Here is a 27962-nt window from a genome sequence, read left to right on the forward strand (position 1 = left end):
GAGGGCCGCGCCCCCCCCTACCCGCCCGCCGCTCCCCGGGCCCGCCGCGGGATCCGTGCAGGTGCCGGCCCGGCGCCCCCGCCCCGCCGCCCCTCGCGGAGTTCAGCGCCGAGTTTGTGCGGAAAAGGCTCCGGCACCACAAGCCCTGTCTTTGGGAAGGGTCGGGGGGTGCTTTTCCCCTCGGCCAGACCCTCCCGGTGGTGAGCAGAAGTGCAGGAAGAGTCACGGAAAAGCGGCGCCTCGCCACGGGGTTTGTAAGCTGCCAAGTGCCAGTTAACTTCAATGAAAGGATTTTGGTTTGCTTGTTTTAACAAAACAGCTCCTAGCACCATTATTGTAGGAATGTTGTAGGTTCTTCCATTCACGAAGCAAGTTTCATCCCTCCACTTGCTTGACAAATGTTCACTAATTCCCTTTCCAACAGGTAAGTGGGGAATGAGCCCATTTGACAGATGGGTCCGTGGAAACAAAGAGCAGTGGAGTGACTTCTCCAGGAGCACAGATCCCAGCGAGCAGGACATTTATTTATTTATTGTGTCGAGTAGATGGTCATGCTGAATTATGAAAGAAGATGTCTGGAGTTTAGTTATGCATCTGTCCAGGGATTTGTGAGACGTTCAGATGTAGCAGTGGGGTATCTCACGATGTGGATTCTCTGAGTCCTCTGTGGGAATAGCTCTGCACATCTGCCTTCCCAGCATCTCTGAGCCTGTCAGACCCCAGTGCTCATTGCTCTCTCTACCCAGAAGGGGCCATGCCTGCTGCACTCCTAAACAGGAATACGTATTAATCCAGTGCAGCACTAGGCTAAAACTGAGGTTGAACATTAATTATATTGGAAATGGCAAAGAAAGTCCATATATTTTTCTTAGACATGTATTGTTTCTTTACATACTGCTCAATAATGGAGTGAACTCTTTCATACAAAGTCTAGTCAACTTCAAAAAAAAATCTTAGGCAGCTTCAGACCCTATTCCAATGCTGGCCTATTTTTTTTTCCGTTTGAAATTTTCCCTTTGTTTTTTTTTGAAAATATTTTCATTCCAGGGTTGGTGTGGGAAGAACTCCCTGCCCAGAGTCACCACTACTAAAATGGAGCAAAGGGTCAACTCCTGTCAAATCTGGAACATAAGCAGTGGACAACTAGAAGTGATGTTTTCTTCTGTCTTTTCCAGCCTTATTAGTTGAGGCACTTTCTGTAATGCTAATACTTTTAAGACAGGCAGATAGGTGTCATTCTTAATTATTTTTCTTTAAGGAGATGGTGTTTCTTTAATATGATTAAGACCCACTAATGATTAGATTCTCCAGCATCCTGTTTCCTTCTCCTAGTGCACTGTGGGACTTAATTTCTTCTCCCAGCTTGATTATCTTGGTTTTTTCCAGTCACTTTCCTTTTTTTTTTAATGTTCCAGATTATAACTTTGCTTTCTGTGTGCAATCAGAGGCTAAAGTTTATTTTAAGGAGACTTAATACAAGCCAAGGGACTGATTATCATTTGTGCTTTAAAGCCTTGTTGCATGGCTCCTTTAACACAGTGTGGAGTGTGAAAGTGAGTAAATATAAACAGAATTCACAGTGACACACTTCACAGCCTTCTTGTATCCTGTGCTTCTTATAAAGGAGCCTCGCATTTAATAAGCATCTGATGCCTGGTATTCTTGTTCTTTCTTTACGTCGTCATTTCATAATGATGTGACTTAAAAAGCTATGTAGGAGGTGCCAGAGAATTCCATGATAACCCGCTTGTGAGGAGGAAATGATGAGCATGATGCACTTAAAAGGAAAGAAGAGAGGAGAAAAACTTGGAAAGATTGCCAAGATGCAATCTGGGGGAGAAAAACACTGAATTTTGTCTAACATCAGAGATCCCACATCATATCAATCTGATAGTTTTCATTTCCTGAAAAGATATCTTTAGGCTAGGCTTTTAACATGCTAGAGATGCAGGAGACCCATGTAGATACTTGTTGGCATTTTCAGTACCACCTGGACACTGAAACTCCAAATCAGCATTTTAGATAGCTGAACAAAGTACTCTTCAGCTCCTGATGATCTTGAGGTTCTCAAGAAATTAATTTGACTTGTGTAGCCATAATCGAGGAGAAAGAGGGTTGTGATGCTATTCTTTACAGTCTGTCATTTGTTTTGTCACCATGTTATTACTGGTATTCAAAGTAACTAAATAAATAAAAATGTGATGCCATCTTGCTGCAAGATTTCTTGAAAATATGTCAGGAAATAAATAAAAATATGATGCCATATTGCTGCAAGATTTCCTGAAAATATTTCAGAACAGAGTCAGCGGGTCTGACTATTTTACACAAGTCAAATTATTCCCATAAATAAAAAGTTTTGCTGTCATGCACAACAAGTGGGCTGCTTAGAAGAAGGTGGGCCAGTGAGTGATTCTATCATCTAGCTACATTGAGTCATCTAAAGGTGTGAGGGAAAGCAAACCCCTCCAGATACAACCCTATTGATTTCTCAGCTATGTGCTGTGTGTAGATGCTGAACTAAATAATTCAGCCATGATCTTTGGTGGAAATTAGTGGCTGTGTGCTTTTGTAGTGACACAAAGCAAAAGTGAGCAAAACTGGGCAAGCTTGGAAAACAAATACTCTGATGATGGAGTTAATATTTTTTTAATTGCACAGCCACAACCAAGCACTGTGGTCCACCAGTTTGCCAGCCCCCACCTTCTCCCACTGCAGAGAGATCCTCAGGCATCAGGTTTTCCAGGAAAAGCGTCTCTGTATATACAGCCTTACTGAACTTTCTAAGCAGGAGCTGAATCCTGAAATTACGTTTGTTTTTATTTTGAAAGGCCAAAATTCCTTTTGCAGGTTCCTCTGGAGATGGGTGAGTCAGTGCTGAGAGAGTTCTGCGCTGCCTGGGTGCAGTACTGAACCACCACAGAGAACTGTAGATGCAGCTGAACCAACAGACATCACAGCCCTGCTCTTTATTATGGTTGAGGTTTTTGAGGGAGAAGATTAAATCAGCCCATTTCTGAATGAGATGTGTGCACTAATGGCACGTGAAACTTTTCATAATGCATTTGTTACTACAGTCAACATTTTAAATCCTCTGCAGATGGAGAGATTTTTGGAATTGTTACTTGCTAATTGTCCTAGGATGCTATGAAAAAAATGCTCCTCAAAAACTCAGTGATCAGGTTATTCTCTTAGGTTTTCCTCTTGTGTTAGGTCATCTTCCTCTGCCTACTGCTGATGAATTCACAGTGGTGTCTAAAATGTGGTGCAGCTTGAAAAGAGATTGTAAAAATACAATAGGACAACACGGGGTTAACTTGCCCTGGGGAACGAACCAGCAATGATTTATTAAAGGGCAGGGCCTGATTTTCATTTATGTGGAAGCTCCTGTTTATAGCTCTGGTAGTCAAAAGAAGCCACAATTTAAACAAGAATGAGGATCTCAGCAGTCATAATTGTTTTATATATATAAACAATTGCAACAGGTTTGGCATGAGCCAGGAATTGCCAAGCTGCAACATTCAGCTCCGACGTTTAGGAGTAACCAAACAGTTATTGCTAACCCCAAGTATGAAGAAATCATGGACCAGACTTCCAAAACCTTCTCCAGAGGCTGTTTTTAAAGCATGATTTGAAAGTGTTCATTTGGTATTTTGAAGAGGGCTCATTTCAGTTCACTTCATGTATGTTCTGCCTTTTTAGGCCATAGGAATCACAAAGTGCAGACTTTTTTTCTGCTTTTTTTTTTTTGTTGTAAACAGAAGCCGAGATTTTGTTGTATATTTATAGGATTACAAGGCCCATGACTCTTAAGATGGCATGAAGGATCATGAGACTTGTGGTATGTGTGTTTGAGAGTTGGCAAGACTGTAAAGAACTTATTTTTATTGCCAGAATGGTTAAGACATGACTCTAGTTATATGGAAAGAGCAGAACCTACTCAGTAATGCAGGGCTCTTTTCATAACAAAACATTTCACTGTGTTTATGCTTGTAAAGTGCAACAAGCAGCAAAGAAAATGTAGGTCAAGTGAGGTTCATAGCAAAGCAGTTACAGGTTTTATCTTAAAGGTGCAGTTTAGGTGATGTCAAGTACTGTTTTCTTTCGTTAAGTGCAACACTACGTCCCTGGCAGGTACTCACCGCTGAAAAGGAAGGCAATATGCAAGTCTTATGCTAGGGATTGAAACATCTGTCGTTTTGAGTCTTTCCCTGAATGTTAGTTAAGCTTTGGAGAGATCCTCCTCTTCCTTGTTTAAGCATAACCTGCTGTTTATAGCAAGTAAAAAGGCACTCTGGGGAAAAGAGCTGCTGTGCAAAAAGAGAGGTACAAGAGTCTCAAACCAATTTGGCAGTATTGCACTTCTCTGTGTGCCAGGCTGCCTAAGACAGTTCCATGCACCAAGTTTTCAAACAGAAGGTGTTTAAGATGGTGCATTGGCTTGTGCCCTTGGGCACAGGAAGCATTGTTGTCTGGGTGCTCCCTCCTTTGCTTGCCAGCTCTGTTTCAAACAACCTCCTAGCAGCAGAATAAACATCAATTTTGAGGGAGGCTTTGAGTGTAAGGCTGGAGAACCAGCATCTCCAGAGCAGGAGGGTCTCAAGTGTGTTTAAATGTGCCTGCCTGGAAGGAGAAGATTGTGTTCCAGAAGGAGTAAATCTCAAAGCAGGGTAGGAGGCTCAAAGCGTCAGGATGCTGTGAGTGTCCAAACATCTCTCCTTGGCTCTGTGTCTAGCCTGCAGGCAGATTTTGCATCTTTTCTTCTGCATCGTCGAGAGAATTACACATCAAATTCCACCTCCAGGGTCGCATCATATTTGCACTAATGCCAGAAGACAAAGAGATGCTTTAGCTCTTCCTGAGGGCTTCACTGCAGCAGATGATGCAGAAAAAGAGAAAACCCAACATGACTTCCAGGTCTGAGCAGGGCTGATGTTGAACCAAAGCACCTTTATAGGTAAAATGTGTGGGCGCCAAGTGTGTGTACACTTCACGGCTGGTGCAACCATGAGACATTTCTGCTTCTGGATCGATTTCCCTGTTTTCTGATGCATCATGTTAATAAAATCCAGGTACCCCCTCAGAACCATGTCTTCTGAAAGAGCCTGCAATGTCTGTGCCCAGGGCGGGTCTGAACTGCAGGAGGCTCGGTGTACTTTGGCAGATGTTTACAACATGTCACCTTATAAAATCACATGGAAAGGTTGGCGTGAATTCCTGTTAATGCCTTTCCTTTCTTGTGTTGCTGTTGGCTTTCAGCATGTGTGGAGCGAAAGTGAGGACTGCTTACCTTTCCTGCAGCTTGCACAGGACTACATCTCCTCCTGTGGGAAAAAGACGCTCCATGAAATATTGGAAAAAGTCTTCAAATCCTTCAGACCTGTAAGTGCTTTTTTTCTCCTTCTAAACATTGACAGTTAGCTGTGACTTTTAATAGGACAGCACTGGATAGGGCAAGATGTTTTTTCTTCTCCAGAGATTTACATCTCCAGTTAGCTGCCTGAGTACAGGAGTGTTAGCACATAAACTAGCATCAGGCAATTGGAAATTGTTTCTTGGAAGTCAGCTGCCTTTTTATTTCCATCTCTGTGCTTGAGAGGATGAGATTCCTGTGTGGGATGGCAGGCCAACTGATGTGTCAGCTGGTGGCAGCGGGCAGGGGCTCACATCCTGCTGATACAGCTCTGACTACAAGGAACGGGATACTAGTCAGCGCCACGGGACTTTATGCCAGAGTTGTTTCCTGGCACTGGAATTGGAGAGTTTTGCAAGGATATGAACAGCAAGAGTAAACCTCTGGGAAACCAGAAGTACGGTCTCTCCTCAGGGTGGTTTATTTTATGATTGGGGTTTTTCCCCCCCAAGTGATGCAGATTTTGCTATTAGGATAGTTGCCACTTGGTATTTGCACACACTGGTTTGGTCACTGCTTGAGAAGAAGTTGGAAGAGAAGCTGGGTTTTGTGGGAAGGGGGGGCCTGTATTTTCCTGTTTTGCTGCTACTCAGCTTTCTCTGTCCTTGTTTAGCACTAAGATTTGTGCCAAAGCCAGGATTTCATCAGGGTGAGGTGTCTTAGGCTGGCCATTGTCCTTCATTTCTGCCAAATACTCCTTTTGCGTGTTTAGGGCTGGCTAAGGGCTTGGTGCAAAGCAGGGGAAGGTATGTAGCCAGAGCCATTCTCCTGTCATGTTCATGAGAAAGTTCACCAATGGATGTTTTTATACTCAGCTTTCCCCTCCTGTCTTTTTCTGGCTGACTAGTTGAGAGGACTGGAAATGTATCCCAAGTATTTGGTGTGAAAAGGAGGGCCTGGAGCACCGATATGAAAACACTTGCCCTCCCTGTGTTACACCCTTGCACAGATCACCACAGCTGGTCGACATAAAAGAGCATCGTTTTAAAGAATCCTTTGAGAGGCTAGAAATAAATAGAACAGATGCACACTTTTCTTAGAAAGGGCTGGAAATCTGATCTGTCACTACAGCTGCTTGTAATTGTGAAAACATGCAAAAAATATAATTATGCTTTCCGGAATAATATTGGGCTCTGAGATCTTCATAGCTGTCCTCTCCTGCTCAGGGAAGCTGTGCCTTTGATGAGGACCTTCCATTGGTTTAACTAAGGAGGACTTAAAAAAGACTTAATTAAATTGGTACAGATTACTTATTTCACTTAAACCACATTTATTCCAGCATAATTTAAGTTACTGAGAAATTGACTTCAGTCAAAGCAAGTTGAGCTACTCTTCAGAATAAAAAGGTTGAAAGCAAGGGGAACCAATATGCTGATGTATCCTGAGCCCTTCATTAATACATCACATTTCACCTCATGATCCCCACAGCTGACCGTACAAAATGATGCTAAACTAGAATGTGTCGTTTCCAAAGACACTGACTCTTGATGTAGTCTTCAGGTGACTTAAAGGATACAACACTGCTGGGCACTTTTTCTTCTCATGGCTAGTTACAGTGCTCTGAATAACTCTTTTGTTTACAATCTGCGTTTTTCTAGTTTTGCTTCCTAGCTGTTGAATTTCATTTTGCTTTTGTTTGCACAAAAATGGTGTCCTCAGTTGCCAGAAACCTCTTTCAGACTGTAATCAAGTACCTCTTCATTTTCTCGTGGTTGTGCCACAGATATTAAGTTTCTCAGATTCTCCTTTCACCCAGTATTGAGAGATATGCATCAGCGTAAGGGTTTATCATTTGAGGTATGGCTGTGTGTAGACAAGTCTAATTAAGGAGTGTATTGACATTTTTTCCTAATAGTAACTATTAAAAATAGCATGTACATGGGAGGAAAGATTTTAAAACTTGAATGGTGTTACAGTAGATGTATGGAAACAGTTACTTTGCACCCTCAGGCCTTTCCCAGAACAAAACTGCTTTTCTTTGAGATTGGGAAATTATTTCCTTGGCATCACTTCATAGTGTCTCCTGTCCTTTCTGAACTGGACCCATTTTACTAATGAGACCACCTTGCTGTCAGCTTCAAGGCAACAGTGCATTTGCAGGGCATTTCTTCTCCTCTATCCCAGCAAATCAGCTGACAGAGACCAGTCTGCAAACTCCAGTGTGAAAAATGATAGTTCAGGAAAAAACTGCTACTGAAGGTCAGACAGGGCTTTTCTGAAGTATCTGGTGGCTCTGGCTCTCAGTCTGGGGCACTGGGGACCAGGTTTTTAGCAGGTTCTTGCTAAGCGCTGTAAAGCACCTTCTGAAAGTCTTCTCCATTTTGGTATTCCCAGTAGACATCTTTGATTATTAGACAGTTCTGAAATTCTTTGTTGGGGTCCTTTGAAGGGGAATATTTAGAAGAAAACAGTGGCAGCGTATCTGCAGCTTTCCATGCCGTTTTGCATAGCATGAGCGTCTGCCTTCCCGTGACTGAGGGCTCCAAAAACAACTTTTTCCAGTAACTCAGCTCAGCCCTGCTCTGCACGTTCATGATAACAGCCCAGCCGTGTCTCCACGAGCTTGCCCTGGGGCTGTGGAGTGGGAAGGGACTGGCTTCTCATGCTGCTGGGCCCTGTGTTTTGGGGACAGTGAGAATATGAATGCCCAGCAGTTGGCATCTCTCTTAGTGAGAGACAGAGAATTCCCTCTGCTCACCAGTCTTCCCTAGGCACAGAAGGCAATGAGGGTGCCTAGGTCTACTAGGTCTAGGTCTACTCACTGCTCTCAGGCATTTCTCCCTAATGTTTTATGTGCCTAAACACAGTGCCAAGCAGGATATTTAATTAGATGAGGCTTTTAAAAAGTGCTGGTTTGCCTGCCACAACTATCCACACCTCTCAAGGTGTTTCTTTGCTGAAGGTGATGAGGGGCATGCTCTCTCTACCCATTACTGCCTTCCTGGGTCGGTTTCCACAAAACTTTGTGATTTGTCTTATTATCCACTTCTTCAGGGAGCATCCAGAAGTGCCAGACACCACAAAGGTACATGATATCAACCAATAGCACTGGGCTTAAATACTGTTATTTGCCTCAGAGCATCCCACCTCCTTCTGTGTTTTGGTCTCTCTGGTGTCGGAGGTGCCATGCTCTGGTGCTGCTAGGTGCCCATGCTGATGCTTTCAAGCATATCTGTCTGGAGACATAGTCCTTCCCACAGGGATTCAACAGAACTGTATAGCATCACATGGACTGCTAAAGCTCAGTCTTGTACATGGTTTATTTTTTCAGTGTGCTTGTGTGCCAGCTTTTGGTAAGAGACGGTGTCACTCTGATTCCATGAGTTAGTAACTGAGAGGTTGTTTGTGAAATCAGGGCACTTTGAAGGGGTTAAGAAAGACAAATATAAGAAATGCCTGAAGGACATCACACCAACTGGCAAAGTTTGCAGGAAACCAAGGCATGAGTCATGCAATTCAGCAGCAGATTCCAGGGGTCCTACACTGAGCTCATCTTCAGCCTGGAAAGCCTACATCTGAAGCGAAGAGTCTGCAGTGTAAAAGCCATTTATTCCATATTCACTGTATTCATGCATGTCCCATGACCTCTCCTGTACCTCCAGATGGGTAGTTTGGCCAGCAGAAATAAATAGCTGTCGTTCAGTCAATGCTGCTGGTTGTTACCCTCCCTCCTTCCCTCCTTACCATGCCCCTGACCTCCTCCTAAGCTATGCATCCCTGCCTGGCAGTTTTGGTTCCCCTTGGCTTTTCTGCTGATGAATCAGCTCTCTCTTTTTACAACACCTTTCTGTTTTATGTCTTTTCTCTTTGTATTCCTCTGCAGTTAAGTCCTTTCAAGTCTGCCGCATAGCTGATACTTCAAAATATGTAGCAGCTCTGGACTAGAAGCAGAAACTAGTATGTGGGAAAGAAGATAAGGGAGTCAATCTAGGATCAGCCCAGGCCATCTTCATCATCTTACTTTGTCCTTACCTTTTGTATACCCTCCTTCTGTTTTGTCCCAATGTTTGTAGAGCTCCCTGCGCTTTGGACCCTGATCCTTCCTTCATGTGTTGAAGGTGTGGGCTGATTTGTCACTGCAGTCCAGAGAGCAGTAAGGGGTTAACAGCAGTGAGGGGCCACCATAATCCTGTGGGAAGCAACAGGATATGACACCTAAAAGCAAGACCTGCATGGTTGAGGTCCTTGGTGGCTTGGAGGGTCATAAAATGTCTGCGAGAGAATAAAACTGCATCTCCCTTGGAGAAGAATCCCATCCCATCCCACCCCACCCCCATTCTTTCTCTGTAAAACCACTAAAGCCTACAGCATCACTCTGATTTACACTGCTCCCTCTGATTTACACCTCCGGGGAAAGAGGAGCTGGATTTCCTGATGGCAAAGAGAGAGGGGATGTGTGAAAAGCAGGATAAGCAGGATGTACTCCCCATCCTTTGGGATTGTGCGTGTGTTTGGAGTTCTTGTGGTGCATTTTGTGTTTTCCATGCTAATTTTGCAGTATAGTATCCCATAAAATGAGGATTCATGTGACTCATTTCCTTGCAAATCAAAGAGGAATTATGACTGGAGGTGGGGAAAAAAATGCAATCAAAACGCTTTCTGCCAGGTGATACAAACAGGAGTACAACACTCACATCTAATTTGAATATACCAGATTAGTTTATCAAAAATAATACTGGTGTATAAGAAGGTCTAGAAATAGTCCTTAATTTTGCATTTTGAAAATTGAGTATTTTAATTTTAGCTTCAACACAAAATAAAACCCCCGCATCCTGAAAACAAACTCAGCAGTTCATGTTCAGTTAAGCATTTGATTTGAAAAATATGTATGCAGAAGGAAAAATTACTTTGTTCTGCTCAGAAAACAAAAACATTTTCCATTTGGGGTCTCTCCGTAAGTATTTTTAAAATGCGAAGGAGGGGATTTAGTCAGCAAATTCTCCTTCCATTTCCCTGCTGAAGAAAGCCTGTAACAAAAATCTGATTTTCTCCCAGTGACAGTGAGGAATACAAGCTTCACTGCACCCAGAAGCTAATTCTGTGCCTTTTATTTATGTCCACTGAATAATTTTGAATGTCGATCACAGACTGAATTAGTTTAAGTCCCTGAAAATCTGCCTCATTGCAGCCTTCTCATTTCCATGCTCTCACCTAAAGAGTGTCACCCTCCTCGCGATTTTTCTGAGTTTTGCCTCTTTCAAGAGCTAACAGCTGCATCACCAAAGAGGGTGTTACATGCATCTGTGCTTCTCTTCCAGCCCTGGCAAGCTAAATACATGGTATTCTCAGTAATGCCGGGCCTATGATTTTGCTTTGTGGCTATTAATAGCTATTAGTGGAGGAATCTGAGATTTCCACAACAGATGCTTTATTTTGATTGTAATTTGGTTTATCTGTCTTCCTGACTTCTGTTGGCGTGGCAGCCTTTTGGGGGAGAAGGGAGAAGTTCAAACATGGCTGTTTGCTCTTCTTCCTCTACCGAAGAGGTGACATTGCAGTGGTTGGAGCCATCAGGTGGAGGCATCCAAACATTGTCCAAGCAAGATGGACTGGCAATTGCTTGCAAGCCCAAATCTAATTTGCAGAAGTTTAAAGGGACAGCATTTCAGTGGAATACACAGTAATTCTTACTGCAAGGGCTTCACACAGCAGGTGAGACTTTATCTGGTGTGATGGAGTGAAGGCTTCAAGAAGAGCATTTGACCTGATGGGTTCTTTGGGCTTTTAGGGACTCCTTGCCTATTTCACACAAGGCAGTCCTTCATGAGGATGTTTTCTTCTTTGCTTTTATAAGGCTGACAAAAAACAAACATAAACCAAGACAACTACTGCTACAGTATTATCATGGTTCTTTCTGAAGTTAAACCACTGCCAAGTCTAAACACTCAACAATTCGTAATGTGACCTCAGGGAAGAATGTGAAGCTTTTTGCAAGTCCTTTGTTTTGGTTTTATTTATCTTCCGGTCTCTGAGCGCTTAATTTGGTGTGAGGATGCATTTTCAAATCTTTCTTTATCCCAGGAGGGAGAGAAAGAGAGTCAAGCTCATTATGCAGTACTGTTATTCCAGGGTTTGAGGTTTTTAAGAAGTGCACGTAGGATTTGTGTGAAGATTTGCAGCAAAGCTACACGAGTGGGTAATTCACTGTTACACAGTATTTTCTCTTCTTTGTAGTTACTTGGGCTTCCAGATGTTGATGATGATGCATTTGAAGAATATAACGCAGATGTGGAAGAAGAGGAGCCAGAAGCCGATCACCAACAGATGGGTGTCAGTCAGCAGTGATTTTCTGAGAAGCTATAAAAAAGTTCGGAAGCCTTTGGTACCAGGTGGGGTCAGGTGGTCCCACGTTAGCCTGTTTGAATTAGCACATCACAAGGGGATATCTGGCTGCCAAGATAAAAGTTTTACAAAAAATGGTTTTAAAAAAAATAATAATAATCCGTGATGAGCTTTGCTAAGAAGTGACCTGAATTTTGCTCCTGCTTCAGTGGGTTTTCTATGGAATTGTCTTGGTAGCATTCTGCCGTTATCAGTCTAGAAGTAGTTTTGTCGCTGACTTGTCTCTTCGATTTGTGTTCGAGAGTAGTGTTTGCTGACATGAATGTAGAGTACTGAGAATGTAGGAGGCGTGTGGGGAGAGTCCTCACCCGTGACCTTTCCAAGGAAACCAGCGCAGAGAGCAAACACCACCTGCGCTTTTCTTTTTAGTTCAACAGCTATAGGTTTTTGACAAAGTACCAAACGTGGAGAGACTTCTCCTGAAAAACAATAGTTTAGTAATGGTTGGTGCTGCAGAAGTGCATATGAAGGCTTAACAAAAATAATGGGATGTAGGAAATCCAGGGGGTGTCAGACATATTGATGTCATTTCACTGACACCTGAGTTTCCAAGTGCTGAATTAATACCTGGGAATAACTGGCACCAGCAGCACACATTATAACCAGCCCTGGTACTTCGACACCGTATGATCCAAAGGCAAGTGCTGCTTTCCTACAAATCAAGTAAAAAATAGCTGTCGCCTGTCCCACTTCTGCATGACAACTAACTTTAAGCTTTGCTGGTTTTGATACACTGCCAAATTATTACTCAAACCTCGTGGCATTGTGCATTAGAATCATGGAATCATAGAATATGCTGAAATGGAAGAGACCCGTCAGAATCCTCGAGTCCAACTCTTGGCCCTGTGCAGGGCACCCTAAGAGTCAAACCATGTGCCTGAGAACATTGTCCAAATACTTCTTGAACTCTGTCAGGTTTGTGCTGTGACCAGTTCTTTGGGGAGCCTGTTCAGGTGCCCAGCCACCCTCTGGGTGAGGAACCTTTCCTGATAACCAACCTAAACCTCCCCTGACAGCTTCAGGCCATTCTCTTGGGTCCTCTCACTGGTCATGAGAGTGAAGAGACGTGTAGCTTCCCCTCCTCTTCCCCTCCTGAGGATGCTGAAGACCACAATGAGGTGTCCCCTCAGTCTCCTCCAGGCTGAACAAACCAAGTGACCTCAGCCAATCCTCACCAGGCTTCCCTTCCAATCCCTTCACCATGCTTTTTGCCCTCCTCTGGACACTCTCTAATAGTTAAATGTCGTCTTTACATTTAGGCTCCCAGATCTGCCCTCAGCACTTAAGGTGAGGCCGCCCCAGTGCAGAACAGAGCAGAGCAGAGCAGGACAGTCCCTTCCCTTGCCTGGGTGGCAGTGCTGTCCCTGATGCCCCCCAGGACATGCTTGGCCCTCCTGCCTGCCAGGGCCCTGCTCACTCACATTTGGGTTGCCATCAGCCAGGACCCCAGGTCCCTTTCCACAGTGCTGCTCTCCAGCCTCTCATTCCCTGGTCTTTACACACAGCCAGGGTTGTCCTGTCCCAGGTGCAGAATCTGGCACTTGCCCCTGTAAACTTCACACAATTGGTGATTGCCCATCTCTCTCTGCCCTCTAGAGAGTTGACAGCTCCTCCAATACTTAGTGTCATCAGCAAACTTACTTAGTATTCCTTCAAGTCCTGTGTCCTGGTTGTTAATGAGATGTTGAAGAGCACAGGGCCAAGGATGGAGCCCTATGGAACCCCAGTGGTGACAGATCACCAGTCTGATGTCACCCTGTTCACTGTAACCCTTTGTGCCCAGCCTATGAACCAGTTACTGACCCATCCCATGACATGTTTATCCAGCTGCGTGCTGGACATTTTGGTCAGAAGGATACTTTTGATACAGTATCAAAAGTTTTACTGAACTCCAAATATATGACATCAACTTGCTTCCCTTGATCAGCCAGATGGATTACCTTGTCATAAAAAGAAGTCCGGTTTGACAAACAGGACTTTGCCTTCATGAAACCATGCTGGCTGTGACCAGTGACTGAATTCTACTCCAGGTGTTTTTATATACCTTCCAGAATAATATTTTCCATGATTTTACTGGGCACTGAAATGAGACTGATAGGCCTGTAGTTTCCAGAATCTTCCTTGAACGCAACTTGAATGCAACTCAACACTGAAGCCATAAGGGTATCATCCAGCACCTGGCTCTTAAAATTATGCTGGACCTCTTCCTGGGCCTTTGAGCAAGTCTGGGCATGTACACCTTATTGGAGGGGAGCTAAAATACTGCTTCAGCTGATATAAAATCTAGTGAGGTTTTACTTATCAGGGGACTTGCTCCCCAAGGGGTTTAGTGAGGCTCTTAGTATGAAGGAGAAGATGACCCCTCATACTTTTTACCTGTTTTACATAGTTCCAAGTAACTTGGATGAGTGCCAGAGCGTGAAGATGCAGAGTCTCTTTATTTACTTGCCTTTTGTACTGAAAATACAAGAAGCAAAGGTAATTCTGTTGTAATACAGCTGTTTTCCACGATCAAGAACGATGTTTCTAAATTTACTCCTTTTTTTCCAGTTTTTTAAAAATTGTTAAATGAAGGTCACACGCTTCAAAAGCCCTTTTATACAGAATTAGCTTTATAAAAACAAAGAGTGAACGAAGAGAAAATGCTTGGACAATTCCTATAAATAACTCGCATCATTTTGAAAACCCTGTTGTTAATGATGTTTGCTTTTCAATAGATTTTTTAAAGACTCTTTTTCCAGGGTTACTAAAGAGAGCAAGTTTTTTTGATGGTTTACATTTATGATGGTTTGAGAGAGGCATAGCACATGATTTTTCTGTTGGAGGCAAAGATATTCCATAACTGGGATGATGTGTGTTACCGGAGTCTGCACAGAAGTGTCTGCAACACTGCAAAAGTCAGAGTCTAAGAATATTAAAAAAAATGTGGAAGAAAACCAGAGCTTAATGCAACTTTGTACATTCTTTCAGCATGCAGGCATAGACATGGTAGTTGCAGCACCTTTTCTATGGACTAGTGATGTGAGAACTGTGGCAGTTCACTGTATAACACTGTATAGCAGCAATAGGCTTTTTGCTTACTGAAATAAAGTGTAAGACCAGTGGTTTCCACCCCTGCTTTAAGCCCCTAAATTTTTCTTTCCTCTCCAGCTAGGACAGATGCTACAACCTTAAGCAGAGCCTTCCATTGGAAGAACCACTCTCTTCATGGCATCCAACCCTTGGGTTGTGGCTCACACAAGTAGATCTTACAGGGCTGACTTTCCTCTGCTCTGCTGTAGTGCAAGTGAGCAATTTACAGTTGTGCAAGCTGGAGGCAAAGTCCTGCTGTTCAGGTTTGCTGGGCACTTCACCCATTTGTTTGAGGGGCAGGTGGCTGGCACCATTGTGCAGTTGCAGGCACCCCACTCACACCTGCACAGTGAGCTGGGCTGCGAGCCTGGCCTGACTGGGACACAGCCCTGTGCCTTTTACAGACAGGCAGGCTTCCAGCTGGATTGGTCCCACAACCTGGCTCAGCGTGTGGCTGCACCGAGTGCTGGCACAGCAGAGAGGGGAGGGTGCAGGGTGGACATGGGGAGTAGCTGAGGGCCTGCTGCTAAATGCGCCTTGCACGGTGTCAGGGGCCTGTGGCGGAGATGGGGACTGGCTTAAATGCTGTGAGGGATTGACTCCACAAGGCTCAGTGGGAACTGGGCACTGATGGCAGCAGGATGGGCAGGAATTCATTAAATGAGGAAAGACTAAGATCCAGTGCTTGTAATTGCATGCAGGTTGTAATGTGTACTGCACTCTGCTACCTTTCCCTGCATATTGATTGAATTGTTAATGAGCAGTTGAGCATTAGTACAGTTGCAAGCAAACAACGTTGTAAATTGTGTAGATATGTTATTATTATTTTCTGTATTCACTAACTCACTTTTTCTTTGGAATGTCATGTGCCATTTGAGTGATTTCCACACAGACTGCAAGTGCTGGACAGCCAGCCCTTCTGCAGCGCTGTCCCCTGCAAAACTCCCACTGAAGGCAGGGAGATTTTGTTCAGGCAGGACCTGCAGAACCAGGGGATGTGTGAGAGGCTTGGTCCTGCAGAAAACTGAGCACTCTCGTTTCCTCTCACTTCGCTAGGAGCCGAATGTGTTGAGCCCTGCTGCTGAACTGAAGCATGACCAGGCAGCACTGAGAATAAACTGGAACTTTTTACATAGAAAATTTAATTTACATGTAATAAATGTGAATGAGCATTAATATAGAATGTATTTTATCAAAAAATATTGATTCCTTACTTTGACCAAATACATTTCTGTATTACTGTGTTGCTTTTCCATACTTGCGAAATGATGCAAGAGGTGTGGAGCTGGTTTGGTTGTACTACAAAATGTTTTTGTATTTCATTTGTATTTTATTTTTCCCTTCCTCCTACCACATATTGCCATTAGTAACCATTCAGTAATTAATCAGGGGTAGCATGACCCTGTGACTAAGGCTGCCAGACTGAGACACAAGATTTGCCAGCACATGCATAAATGCTTGCAAGCCTGGGTACTCAGTGAGATGTGGGTTTGTAGCTCTGCCATTGCCTTACCCTGAGCTTTAGGTGGGTCTCAGACTGAGAATTCAGGGCAGGCTTCCAGTTATGCATGCAGGCCTCTGGAAAATTTAACAGGAGCAGGATAACTCCCTTGAAAGTCCCACCTTAAGCCTTTTCTAAAAGGGACTGTTAGTATTATTTGTCCAGCACTGTATATAGTGCTTTAGGTCTGTGGGTGAATGGAGATTCACATTATCATTGCCTTTCCTCAGAGCAAACCAGTAATGAAAGGACACAGAAGGGTTTCCCTTTTCCCTCAGCCTTTCTCAGAGGCGTTTCATGCTCTAACTAAATATAAATACAGCAGAGCAGAGCCTCTTGCAGAACTGGTGCTTCTGAATGTGAGTTGCATGAATGCAGTAAGCAGAGTGCTGCTTGGGTGATGAGAAATACATGGGATTTCCATCTGCCAGATGGAAAGGCAGATTTCAGAACTGTGACAAGTGCAGGGGCAAGAATGAGCAAAGCCCCTTCAGAGAGCGAGATGCTGATATTTGTGAGAGAGCCATAGCCATCCTGCCAAGTATCTGCATATCGATGATCATGCATGATCATGCAGTTTAGGAAAAAGCTCCTCTGGACACTACTGAGGCCTTGAGCTCAGTAGTGTTTTCCTGTTAGTGTCCTGCCTGATTAATGCATTGAGATGGTAGAGGGAGGAAGGGATAGAGAAGGCAAACTGAAAAGCCTATTCCTCTTCTCCAGCATTATGATATTGTGTGAGTTGGTAGGAGCAGCAGTCAGGCTGCAGGAAGCTCCTTTTTTAGGTGTATAGTATCATCTCGTTAAAAGGACTTGCTCATGAGAAAAAAAAAAATTGTGAGAGTGTTTTCTCACAGAAACGGGGGGAATAGCTCACCCCTGAGCATGATGACCTGAACCCTTACCAGACTTCAGCTCTACCTCCTGCCCTGCTCCCAGCTCTTTTCCAGGCAGTTTCCCTCCATGCATAGTGCTTTGCCTTTGAAAGTCTCATGCATGTAAGAATGCCACTTTTTCTGGGAATAGCCATAGTTAGTTTGCCTGCATCAGTGACATGCATGTCACTGTGTCCCACAGAAGATGTGCTGTGTCATATGGTGGCTGGGGGCAGCAGGGAGGAGTTTCTGTTGCAACATTGCTGGGTAGGTCCCTGCCCTTTACCCCTCTGCAAGGTGGGACATGAGACTGTGACAGTAAAAACGATTGCAGTAACGTTGTGGACATTGTTTTGGAAAGCTGCCATTCAGGACATATTCCCAGCCTCTTTCAGCATCTTTCCTGATCTTTGTCTGGGATCCAGGGGTGATGTCTGTGGCTCAGTGTTAGCTTTAGCAGTGGCAGGAGGTGAGGTCGCGTCCTTAGCCTGTGTCCATACTTCCCTCCTGTCCATCCTTACCATTCTGTTCTTCTCAGAAGTTCTCACTCCCAGGAGAAGGGAAGCATAGGAAGGAGGAGAGAAGCACCTCTTACATCCCACAGCTTGAAGCCAGGTGCATCAGTGGAGCTGCAGTTCAGCACAGTGTGAGTCACACTGTCCTTTCTGTGCAGGGGGATGAGGTGGCATGGGAGATGTGTTATCTCTTGAGGACCCATGAGTGGTCCATGCCAGACAGGGGTTGTGCAGAAGACAGCAGTCGTTCATATGCCAAACCCAGTATCTTTTCACAGGCAGTTATGTCTAGCCAGATAATCCAGTCTCTGAAAATCATAACCCATTGAGACTCTCCAGGTTGGGCATCTAGAAAATGAGACTTGTCTGGTTGCCTTGGTCACTGGGAGGTCTCTGTCTCTGCTGGCTGTTTTCGGTCTGGCCAGAGGACATGGGAAATTGGGAAAGATCCCTTCAGGGGCATTAGCTGGATGCCCCTTTCTGTAAATTGCTGAGCAGAGGCAAATGCTTTGTTTTATGTGTTTAATTCTGGCAGGACCTCCCCTCCTCAGCAGCCTGTCTCTGCAGACAGCTGCAGCTGGGAAAGCTTTGTGTGAGAGCCAGGCAGGAGTGACTCAGGGCAGCAACTCCTAGACCCTGTAACAAGCTGGACTTGATGTCGTGCTTGCAGAGTAACCACGGAGCTGAAGGCTCAGGGGACATCACTTCCAATGCACATATTTAAATAGAGTCCTTAAATTTGGTCCTTAGAGGACAGATCCTGTCACTTTGGGGTTTTATTGGACTTCCAAGACTTACTTGCACTGTTGGTGTCTGATGTCTGTGGCAGGTGGGCAGAAGAAGCCTCTTCACTTAACCACATTTACCAGTTCAGTGAGCCAAATTGTCTTTTACATGATCTGTGTTTGACTCTTTTCTCATTGCTGATTTTTTTTTTAAGAAAGACAGCCCCTGAAGGCACATCTGCATTATTGCAAACCCCAGTTTTTACAGAGCTGTGTAGCACTACACTGTCAGTATGAGCTTGGTCATAAAAAAAATAGATTAACAAAAAGGGCCTTCATTTGTCTACAAGAAAAAAACCCAAACTTCTTTGAACTAGTTATTGCAGAAGCTTGCTGGTTTCATGTAAAATACATTGAACTTTGAAATTCCCTTTCTGTACCAACATGCTGTTGCTCATGTAGGCAAAGATCTGTGGTAACACTGCATGTAAAGGAAGCTTTCATCTTCAGGGGTGGTAGAAGTGTCAGCTCTGGATTTCAGTCAATGCAATTCTTTTGTCAAGTTTTCCTTTACTAATGCAGGGACTAGTCAGCCCTCAACACACCAAGCAGAAATCATGTTGTGCCATGCCATGCCAAGGCTGTCTTTGGTGTGGTTTCCACCATTTTTCTGGCTGGAAGACCTCTCTGTCTTTGGGACTATTAAGCTGTGAAAGGAGTCAGCAAAAGAAATTGCCCTTTTATTCATCACTTTCAGAGGTGTAAGCCTACAGTGGAGCACTGCCTGCCTTCTGATCCTCCTTCCTTGTCCACCACCAAGGTGTCAAATCCAGCAGTGTCATTACACCATGAGCTTCCCATTAAAGAGCTTACCAAACTCTGATGACTGATGGTGTCTTTTCTCTGTGAGCAAAATCAACTCAGTTGTGGATCTGAGGGAGCTAAAACACAGCTACAATGCATGTGGCACAGGCTTGACTTTCATGGGCGCTGCTGGTGCATGGTAGGATAACATTCAGTGTTTATAGGTGTAAGGAGGAGAAAATGATGTCATCTGAGCTTTGGGCACTGCAAAGCCAGCCCTGATGGACCCAGAATCATCAGGTGGTTTGGTTTGTCACGGTCTGAGGTAGTGGATTTGCCGTCAGAAGCCAGGAATTTGTGGTAGATGAGCCAGTATTTCAGACCTCGCAGGTCCTTTTCTGTTTTGCACAGAATAGGGAGACATCTGTTCTAATTAAGAGATATGTAACGATGGTGAAATGAAAATGGTGATTCTGTTCAAATAATTTGTCTCTTTTCTTTAAACACTTCACTCTTAATTGCCACTTTGACATCTTCTCACCCTGATTTAGTTGAAAGAGTCAAGTCAGTTGTTACCTTTTGTCATGAGCCTCTGTGGGTTGACATCTTCCAGCCTGGAAGAGGAATTGCTTTAACTTAGCACTTGCCTTGTATTTTTGGCACTTCCCAGGGCATGAGCACTGAGTAGGAACACACTAATTACATGTCCTCTGGTGTGCCCAGAACCCCAGGCACTGCCTATAAAGTCATTCCTGTGGCTGGTGGAGTGCCTGCCAGGACTGCCTCCCTCATGTTGGAGCATTATCCCAACAGCACAGGCCCCACAGCCTCTTGAGAGACCTTTGCATATGGTGGAAGCTACTGGGACAGTCAGGCTCTGGCTACAGATACAGCTGCCCTTGCAGAAGCAGTGCTGTTCCCAGGCACCTCTTCAGCTGCTTAGAGCCTGCTGCCCTGTCAGCTCTGCTGGATGGGCTTTTGCTTGTGTCAGAAGGTCAAGTGAATTTAAATGGTTTAGACATCAGCTGTCTGTAACATGCACCTCAGCCCAGGGACAGTTGTCTGCAGTGGTGGGGAGCTGCCCCACAAGGTGGTGGCTGCAGCTGGGGGCACTGCCATATGCACAGGTTTTTTTCCCAGCTCAAGTCTGTCCACATTCCAGCTCTCCAAAGTTATGTCATGTCACACCTTCCCTGGATCAAGGAATTAGGATGCTCTAGAGCTGTGATAGGCTTTGGCTTTGTATCAAGAGCAGGTCCATAAGAGGTGCGCAGTATGTGCTGCCTCTGTTGGCTCCTGCCTAATGCTCTACTCCCCAGCACAGCTGTCCTCAGTCAGCCAGCTGGGAAATGCTGTTACTGCCCTTGGCAGCACCATGTGCTGTTTTAAGGAGCACATCAGATTTTACGTTTTCTTCACATTCCTTCTACTCTGTGACAAGGTTCTTGCTTCTGCCACTTGTTTACTGAGTGATGAAATGCCATAAAAAAGCACATTTAACTTTATTTCCAATGCCTATATACATGCATCTATGGTTTTCACCAAGTAGTGCTGTACTTGTGACACCAAGGCAAGGCTTTTATACCTTTTATTAGACAAACTGATACTGAAACCTCCAAACTCCCAGAGTGCTTCTCCATGCTGAAAAGCAGCAATTACATGAGGCAGTCTAAGAGCAGGCAATATCTCCCCAACAACCTAACCTTTCTTGTGTGTATTTCTTGAAGTATTGCTGCCGTAAGGGTGAGATGGACGAGGCAGTGTTGGAGCCAGGGTTTTATTTGCAGCTCCTAGTCGCGCTGAAGAGACCGGGAGTGGGTTGTCAGCTGCGTTATCCCCACCGCAGGGCTCCTGAGGAGCCTGTGAAGAAGGGCTGTAACGTGCCACGAGCTTTGAAGCCTTTATGGTTTTGGGTTTGTATCAGTCCCCTAGAGGTCAGCAGAGCCTACATTTTGAAACAGCTCTAGCTGATGGTAGCTTTGCGGGAAAGATGGAAGCAAGTTTGCTGCTGCCCTGTGAGATCCTGCTTGTTCTCTCTGACGATTTCAGCTGTTGCTGGAGAAGGGATCAGGCTGGGGAAGAAAACAATCAGCTCGTGGGCAGGAAGTCCTGCTTTGGAGACAGGCTTTTCCTTTGCATACAGACAGACAGGTTGAGAACCTGAAGCAATGGGGAGAAGCAGCTGGAAGATGAGTGCCAGCATTGTCAAAGCTGCATGGGGCAGTGGCAGCTGGTGCCTACACCTCTTGGCTCCGATGGTACCCGTTCCTTCTGGGATCACAGCTGGACTGTACAGCAGCAGAAGCAATGTCCCAGCAGAGCAAGCTCTGCCCTAGCCATGCCTGTGTGTGTATGTGCACTCCAGTGCTGCAGTGGTGTGGCTGCTGGCCACACTGCTCTGCTCTCAGCGTTCACCTGTGTGCACCGTGCCACGCTGGCCTCAGCCACGCTGCAGCTGCTGACCAGATGTTACCTCTGATTGCACAGATCCTTGCAATCCCAGCCTACTTCATGCAGGCACTCTTTCTACCTGCCACCCCAGCCGAAGACTGGAGGTGGAGCTGAATTTTCCCTGGACTTTTTCAGCTTCTGGGGTTGGAACGGCACTGTAAGGGAGCCAATCTCTGCCACATTGAAATGACTTGAGGCTGACAAGCAGGTCATAGTCATTCCATGTCTGGTCAGCACGGACATTGTCCTTGCATTCCATGTCTTTGCCTTGCAGCAAGCAGCCCTGTCAGGGGAGACCTGAAACCAGTGCCTGCAGGACACTGCCAACTTGTGCATCACATTTCTCAGTAATGAGAAAATGAGTTACCTTGACTGGACGTGAGCTTGCATTCACCCTACACACTGCTCACTCTCTCCCCAGATACAGCTGCAGGCTAAGTAACTGGGAGTGCAGTTGGCAAAATATGCTTCTTTCTCCCCAGCTTTTCTCCTGGTCGGCATACTCAAGTCTATGGCTGCCTTTTTCCCTATTGTTTAGCTGGAAACCCTCCAAGCACAGCTCTCCATTTTCCTCTGCATCCTTAAGGATCATATGCTCAGCTCTAGTGAAGAGCAGAGACTGGCAGTCTTGGTTCAGGAGGACACATAGTGCTAGAAATGCAGCAGTTCACACAGAAAATCAGTGCCAGCTTTTATGCCTGCACACTGTTTAGTTTGGTTAATAAATGTTTGGAAATTTTTATTTTGGCTCTTCTTGAAGGTTTTTCTTTTTTATTATCCTGTTACTCCCTGTTTACTATATTGCTTTTTGTTTCTGCAAACCCCTTATCAGGGAAGGTTTTGAGCTGCCTGTGAGTCATGTAGCAGCGATGGGGAGTGGCAGCTCTGGGAGCTGAGCATGTGAGTTTGTGCCCAGCTCACATAACCTCATGACAAAGGCTGCTGATGTGTCACCCAGCTGTCAATGACCCTCTTGGCTGCCATGCCTAGGGTGGTCAGCCAGGTGCTGGTCACATATCTCTTCCTCCATGTGCTCTGGCTATGGAAAGTGAATGCCTTGACCTTGATTAATTCAGCTCTGTTTTTGAGCCTTCTGAAGTCAGTGTAGCAGGCTGCAATAAAATTATTTATGCAAAACCTAAATTACAAAGCACAGACCATGGACCCTTTCTTGCCATCACAAAATATCTGAGCCTGAGGGCATGACAGTTTTATGGATGCAGCAATCCATGAGCTGCAGATACAAAGTGGGATAATGAAATGTTCGCTGAGACCTCTCTAACTGTGCATCAGGACCAGTGCATGAATGTGTGTTTTTCCAGTTCTGCAGGATAGCAAGAGGCACTTTTCTGGGCATCACCGGAGCAAGGCTCTTGCTAAATTCCTTTAGATTTTGTCAATGTACAGGTTTTTGTTTTGTTATGTCATCCAAAAAAAGGGAGGGCACTACCTGCAGAACCGGTAATGTGATCATTAACCAGGGTTCATCAGCACTCCCTGAACTCTCCCAGACAGAGATGAGTATTTAAGTAGGTAACTGGCCCCCTGCAGCATCGCTGCTAAAAGATAGATTGCATTGCAGCAGCAGAACAGCAAAGGCCCCAGGAGCATGCTTTTGTCATCAGCACATAAAAGAGCTAAAGAGGGAAACTGGGGATAAACTTGCCATCTCTGGGTTAGAATCATTAAGGTTCAAAAAGGCCTCTAATTAATCATAGAGTCCAGCCTTTTACCTAACACTGCCAGATCCACCACTAAACAGTCTTCAGAGACACTTAAGAAGTGGTGGAGATAACATCTCAAAACTGGAGTGTTTCTGGAGAGAAGAAAAGTCTTCAGTGTAGAACCCAAGCAGTGAACAGCAGCCACTGCCCCTCTTCTTCCTCCTCACCAGTCCCTAGTGAGGTGCTGTGCACCTGATCTGCTCCAGGAGCTGCAGCCAGCCTCTGGCCCCTTCCCCTGTCACTCAGCTTCTTCAACCTTTGCAAAAAGAGCATTGGCAGGACCCCAGATCCTTATGACTGTGTGCTGTCCTGCTGCCACAGTGCTCCACAGGCAGCCAGCCACCACACTGGACAGACAGGGCTATTTGCTGCTCTGTGAGGGAGGCACCGCTGCAGTTCTGAGGTTAAAGTCCTCTGCACCCTTGGCACAGCTTGTCACCTCGTCCATTTGCATGAACTTGTACATGCTATCACACATTTCACCACCAACTGTCGTTCAGAAAAATAAAACTCATGTTTTCCTTCCTAATAAAGTCTCCTCCCTCCCACTGGCCCTGCAAAAGCGCTGTTTGTGCACTGTATGGCAAGCCTTACCCACAGAGAAGGGACCTGCCCAGGCCTACAGGCTGCTTAATGGGATGATGCTGCTGAGAGTTAGTACAGTCAAAGCAAAGTGACTAAGTTCAGCCATTCAGTCACCTGCAGTGGCCTGATGCTTGCTGCTGCGTATCGGGCATTTAGACATGCAAGCAAATCACACAGAAGATGTGAATAGCATGCTTCTGACTACTGCCACTGAAGCCAGCACCTCTGATGGGCAGCTCATGCAGTCTTGCACATCCCTGAACCCCTGCTCTCCTTTGCCTTTGCAGCTACTGCTTGGCAGAGTGAACCTTCCAGTCAGTGTCTGTCACCTACCTGTCATTTCTCAGAATGTATGCACTCTTTTCCAGCAGTGGTACTTAAATAGTCTCAATCTGCATTCCCAGTATCTCATAAAAATGATTCATTAGCTGTGATGGCAGAAGAGTAGAGCTTCCAAGAAGAAGAAGACTGATGAAATAACTGATGTTCATATTAGCTATCCTGGCGATGGAGGTGGTGGGCATGTGTTTCTGAATGGACAACCTTGCTCAGAGTCACATCTCTACTGACACCTCCACCGTCGCCCCCAAAACAGGTCACAGTTCACAGCCTTTCTGATGAATAGCACAGCCCCTCCTAGCTAAGGTGGGCATTTCTTTTAAGCATCCTTTAAAAGGTGCTCTGTCCTCTTCCCTGCTCCTGTCTGCTGCTGCTGATACTACTGCAACAAATGGTACCCAGTGCAGGGAATGTGGGAGCAGGGATGTGGCTCACCAAACCACAGCCAGCCAGAAGAGCAGGTCAGTGGCAGGGGCAGGAGCCACTGCCAGCAGCCAGTGAGCAGCAGCCTTGCATGTGGAGCTGTCTTGACCACAGCAACACATCAGGACTTTGCAAAGTCCTCATCAGTCTTGGAGGGCAAGAGAAGGTGGGGTGGCAAACAGGGCTTGCAAAGGCTGACCTGCCAGATCTGCAGTGGGGACCCTCCTGGCTATTTTCTCTTTCATATCTTGTTGGTACCATATGAGAGACTCCATGTGAATCTGGATTGACTCATCCATGGAAGAAGGCCCTATGTGGGGAGGAAACAACTTGATCTGATGACTTGTTCTCTGTCTGATGACAAAAGTCTGGTTTAATTCCCCTCCTCTGCTGTGATTGACTGCATTCCTTCAACTCCACAAGGGTTACCTCAGAAATCACGGAATCATAGAATTATAGAGTCACTAAAGTTGGAAAAGACCTCTAAGTATCTCAACTCCAAAGGCAAGAATCTTCTTTATTTCTTAAATAAATACATGTTTTGTGACAAAGAGCAGGGAATTAAAGTATCCCAGGTCTGCGGTAGGCTGCTACTGGGGACACCCACTGGATTTTCATCCTATGGGGTCCTGGGCAGGACCAGCTTAGTTCCTCTGCAGTGGTTCTGATCTCCAGGCAAGTGAGCACTCAAGATATTAAGGATGCCACTGGGTTTGTTTATTGATAAACTTGTTAAGTTGTGAAATCTGTGTGAAAATACATATTTAAAGCTGATTTTACTGACGTAGCTCAGTGGTTTACTAAAAGAGTAAAATCCCAGTTTCCTCTTCAGTTTAATCAGTGAATCTTAGAGCTGGTTTTCATCCAGCTCCTGCTCTTTTTGAACATCTAAACAATTGCTTTATGGCTGCATAGAGAACTCCAAAGAATGTTTTGGTGTTGCCTTTTCTATTCATCTTCAGGATTTTCTGGGTCATGGAGTCCCCTGTCATGCTGGCCTGGCATGTGTCCATGAATTCTAGAGGTGCCTCAGAGGGCAGACAACAGGGATGGACCTTGAATAACCTGGCTGTGATCCAGGAGAACTGGACAGTCTACCTCAAAGCCTGGGCAAAGGCTCAGGTGAGGAGCCACGTGCTGACCAAACCCTGCTGGAGTCATCAGCTGGGTGAGCCACAGCTCCGTGAGCCAGTGTTCCTGTGCAGAGGTGGCAGAGCCATGCTGTGTGCCAAGGCAGGCACCCTGGCATAACTCCACATCCTTCAGCATGCCTGCTCCCTCCTACACCAGTGTAGGAAGTTTTCTCCCCAGCCCTTCCCTAATTGCTTGTTCCTGGACTCTGGCCGCTGTTTGCTGCTCCCAATGCCTCTGGTGCAACTGTCTGCAGAACTGTGAAACGAGCTGGGTTAAAGACCAACAAGGGCAACCTGGTTTCTGGTTTCTTCTGAAGGGGTGATTTAAACCTCAGGCCTGTGAGCAGCTCATTTTTACAGTTGCTTTAACTCAGAGAGCAGGGGATGACAGCACAAGGGGACAGGGATGGTGACAGGACGGATGGGAACATCTTCAGTTGTCTTTGCTGCCAAAGCTGGCAAAACAACATCCCTACATTTCAGGTCTGCTAGAAGCTCTCTCTATCTTTCATGGGCTCCCATCACTTTGCTGGCAGATCCTACATTGCTTGAAGGATTTACTCAATTTTCCTTTAGGGATTAAATGGTTCACATAGTTTGACATTTATTCTGTCATGGCATATGTGGGACTATCATTAACATTAAAAGGAAAGACACGTCCATCCAGCAGACAATAATCTGCTTAATGGCTAAATAGGAAAGCTGTGTGCATTATATTGCAGTCAGCTTCGTGATGTAGTTTTTCCTATGATAAAATTGAGACTCATTTCAAAACAGGAAATTAATTTTCCCTCTTTTTATTCATTGGGTGCCATAAATACAAACCTGCCCCTTAACCACCTATAGAAGTCTCCACTACAATGTATTTATAGGACCTGATAATGGATGCCTTAATGTAAAATCAGCTTCTGGTTTTTTTAGACTGATGGCTTTTGAAGTGACAGATAGCCTGGGACAACATTTGTCTCAGCTCACACTCTGTGCCAGCCCATGAACAACTTTTACAGGCTGAACTTAAGCATTTGAAATTTTCTCTTCTGGAAAGCAGGAGATAAAATGATTTGAAAGAAGGCTGAAAAAATTTAGGTGGACAATAAGTACTTGATTTGTAGAGGTATAAGTTACCACCACGTATTTAGTTGTTCTCAAGAAGGGAGTAAAATCTGGATTAATTTCATAAGAAAATTCAGACCAATGATACTTAAGTCCATGCTATTTCAATAACTAAAGTTTGGCTAAAAATTTGCATAAACAAGGATAGAAATTATTTGTTATGTGTTTAAATGTATGAAATGGAAGTAGATCTAGAAAAAATGGGAACTAGGGAAGAGTCACTGAGGAACCAACAGCAACAAAACTTGGGACTACCACTTGAACTACTGCCTTCTCCATTACACATTCAGTTCTTCAGTAGATGTAAAGCAGTTGCTGATACTCATATTTAGAGTGCATTTACCACTGTGCTGCCCACACAGGTTCTGAAGAGTGTGAGCAATAGGCAGCCCCTGTATGCATAGCAGCAGCAGCAGCATGAGCAGGAAATAGCACCTGGATGGCATACACACTTCTGGAGGAGGTCTTGCTCAAGTGAGGCTTCATTCTGCATTTGCCCACTCATTTCTCTCCAGCCCTGCTCTCCCGGTTGTGTCAGTGAGACTGTTTGTCAAGACACACAATGAACAGACTGAAGACTTGATTTGTGTTGAAAACAACCTCCGTACAGATGAAGTTATTGCTAACCCAGGCTGGTTCACCTTTTGGCCCCAAATCAGAAGATGATGGACTAACAAGTGAGGATTCTTAAGGGGTGAGGAATAGCAAGAAAAGAAGCTACAGCTGAAAGCAATGTGAGTCAAATGGCTGCCTGAGATGGTGGTGTGTCACTTCTTGTGTACGTGCTTTACAGCTGTTTGGCTATCAACCATGATGTTCATCCCAATCCTCAGGTGCTGGTTGAAGTTACATCTAAACCATGAGTGTTCAAGTACTTGAATGCACAACTGTGTTAACTAATGACTATTAAAATATTGTCAAAAGTGGGAGAACAGAACTGAAGCTTCTTT

General features: G+C 45.0%; 1 protein-coding gene across 2 annotated transcripts in view; it reads left to right on the plus strand.

Annotated features, from left to right (window-relative positions):
• Positions 1 to 5004: 5004 nt before the first annotated feature.
• Positions 5005 to 27962, plus strand: part of MTURN (maturin, neural progenitor differentiation regulator homolog) — a 62907-nt gene continuing 39949 nt past the window's right edge. The window contains exons 1-2 of one of the 2 annotated variants that reach the window (XM_031059381.1): positions 5005 to 5379; positions 11585 to 11739. In XM_031059381.1, coding sequence (XP_030915241.1) covers positions 5053 to 5379; positions 11585 to 11695 — 438 coding nt within the window. In that variant the 5' untranslated portion in view covers positions 5005 to 5052 and the 3' untranslated portion in view covers positions 11696 to 11739. Of the gene's footprint in view, positions 5380 to 11584; positions 14864 to 27962 lie in introns of those variants that run through there. The other variant, XM_031059380.1, reaches the window with a different exon arrangement.

The sequence above is a fragment of the Geospiza fortis genome, unplaced genomic scaffold (genome assembly GCF_000277835.1).
Source record: "Geospiza fortis unplaced genomic scaffold, GeoFor_1.0 scaffold346, whole genome shotgun sequence".
Lineage (NCBI taxonomy): Eukaryota > Metazoa > Chordata > Aves > Passeriformes > Thraupidae > Geospiza > Geospiza fortis.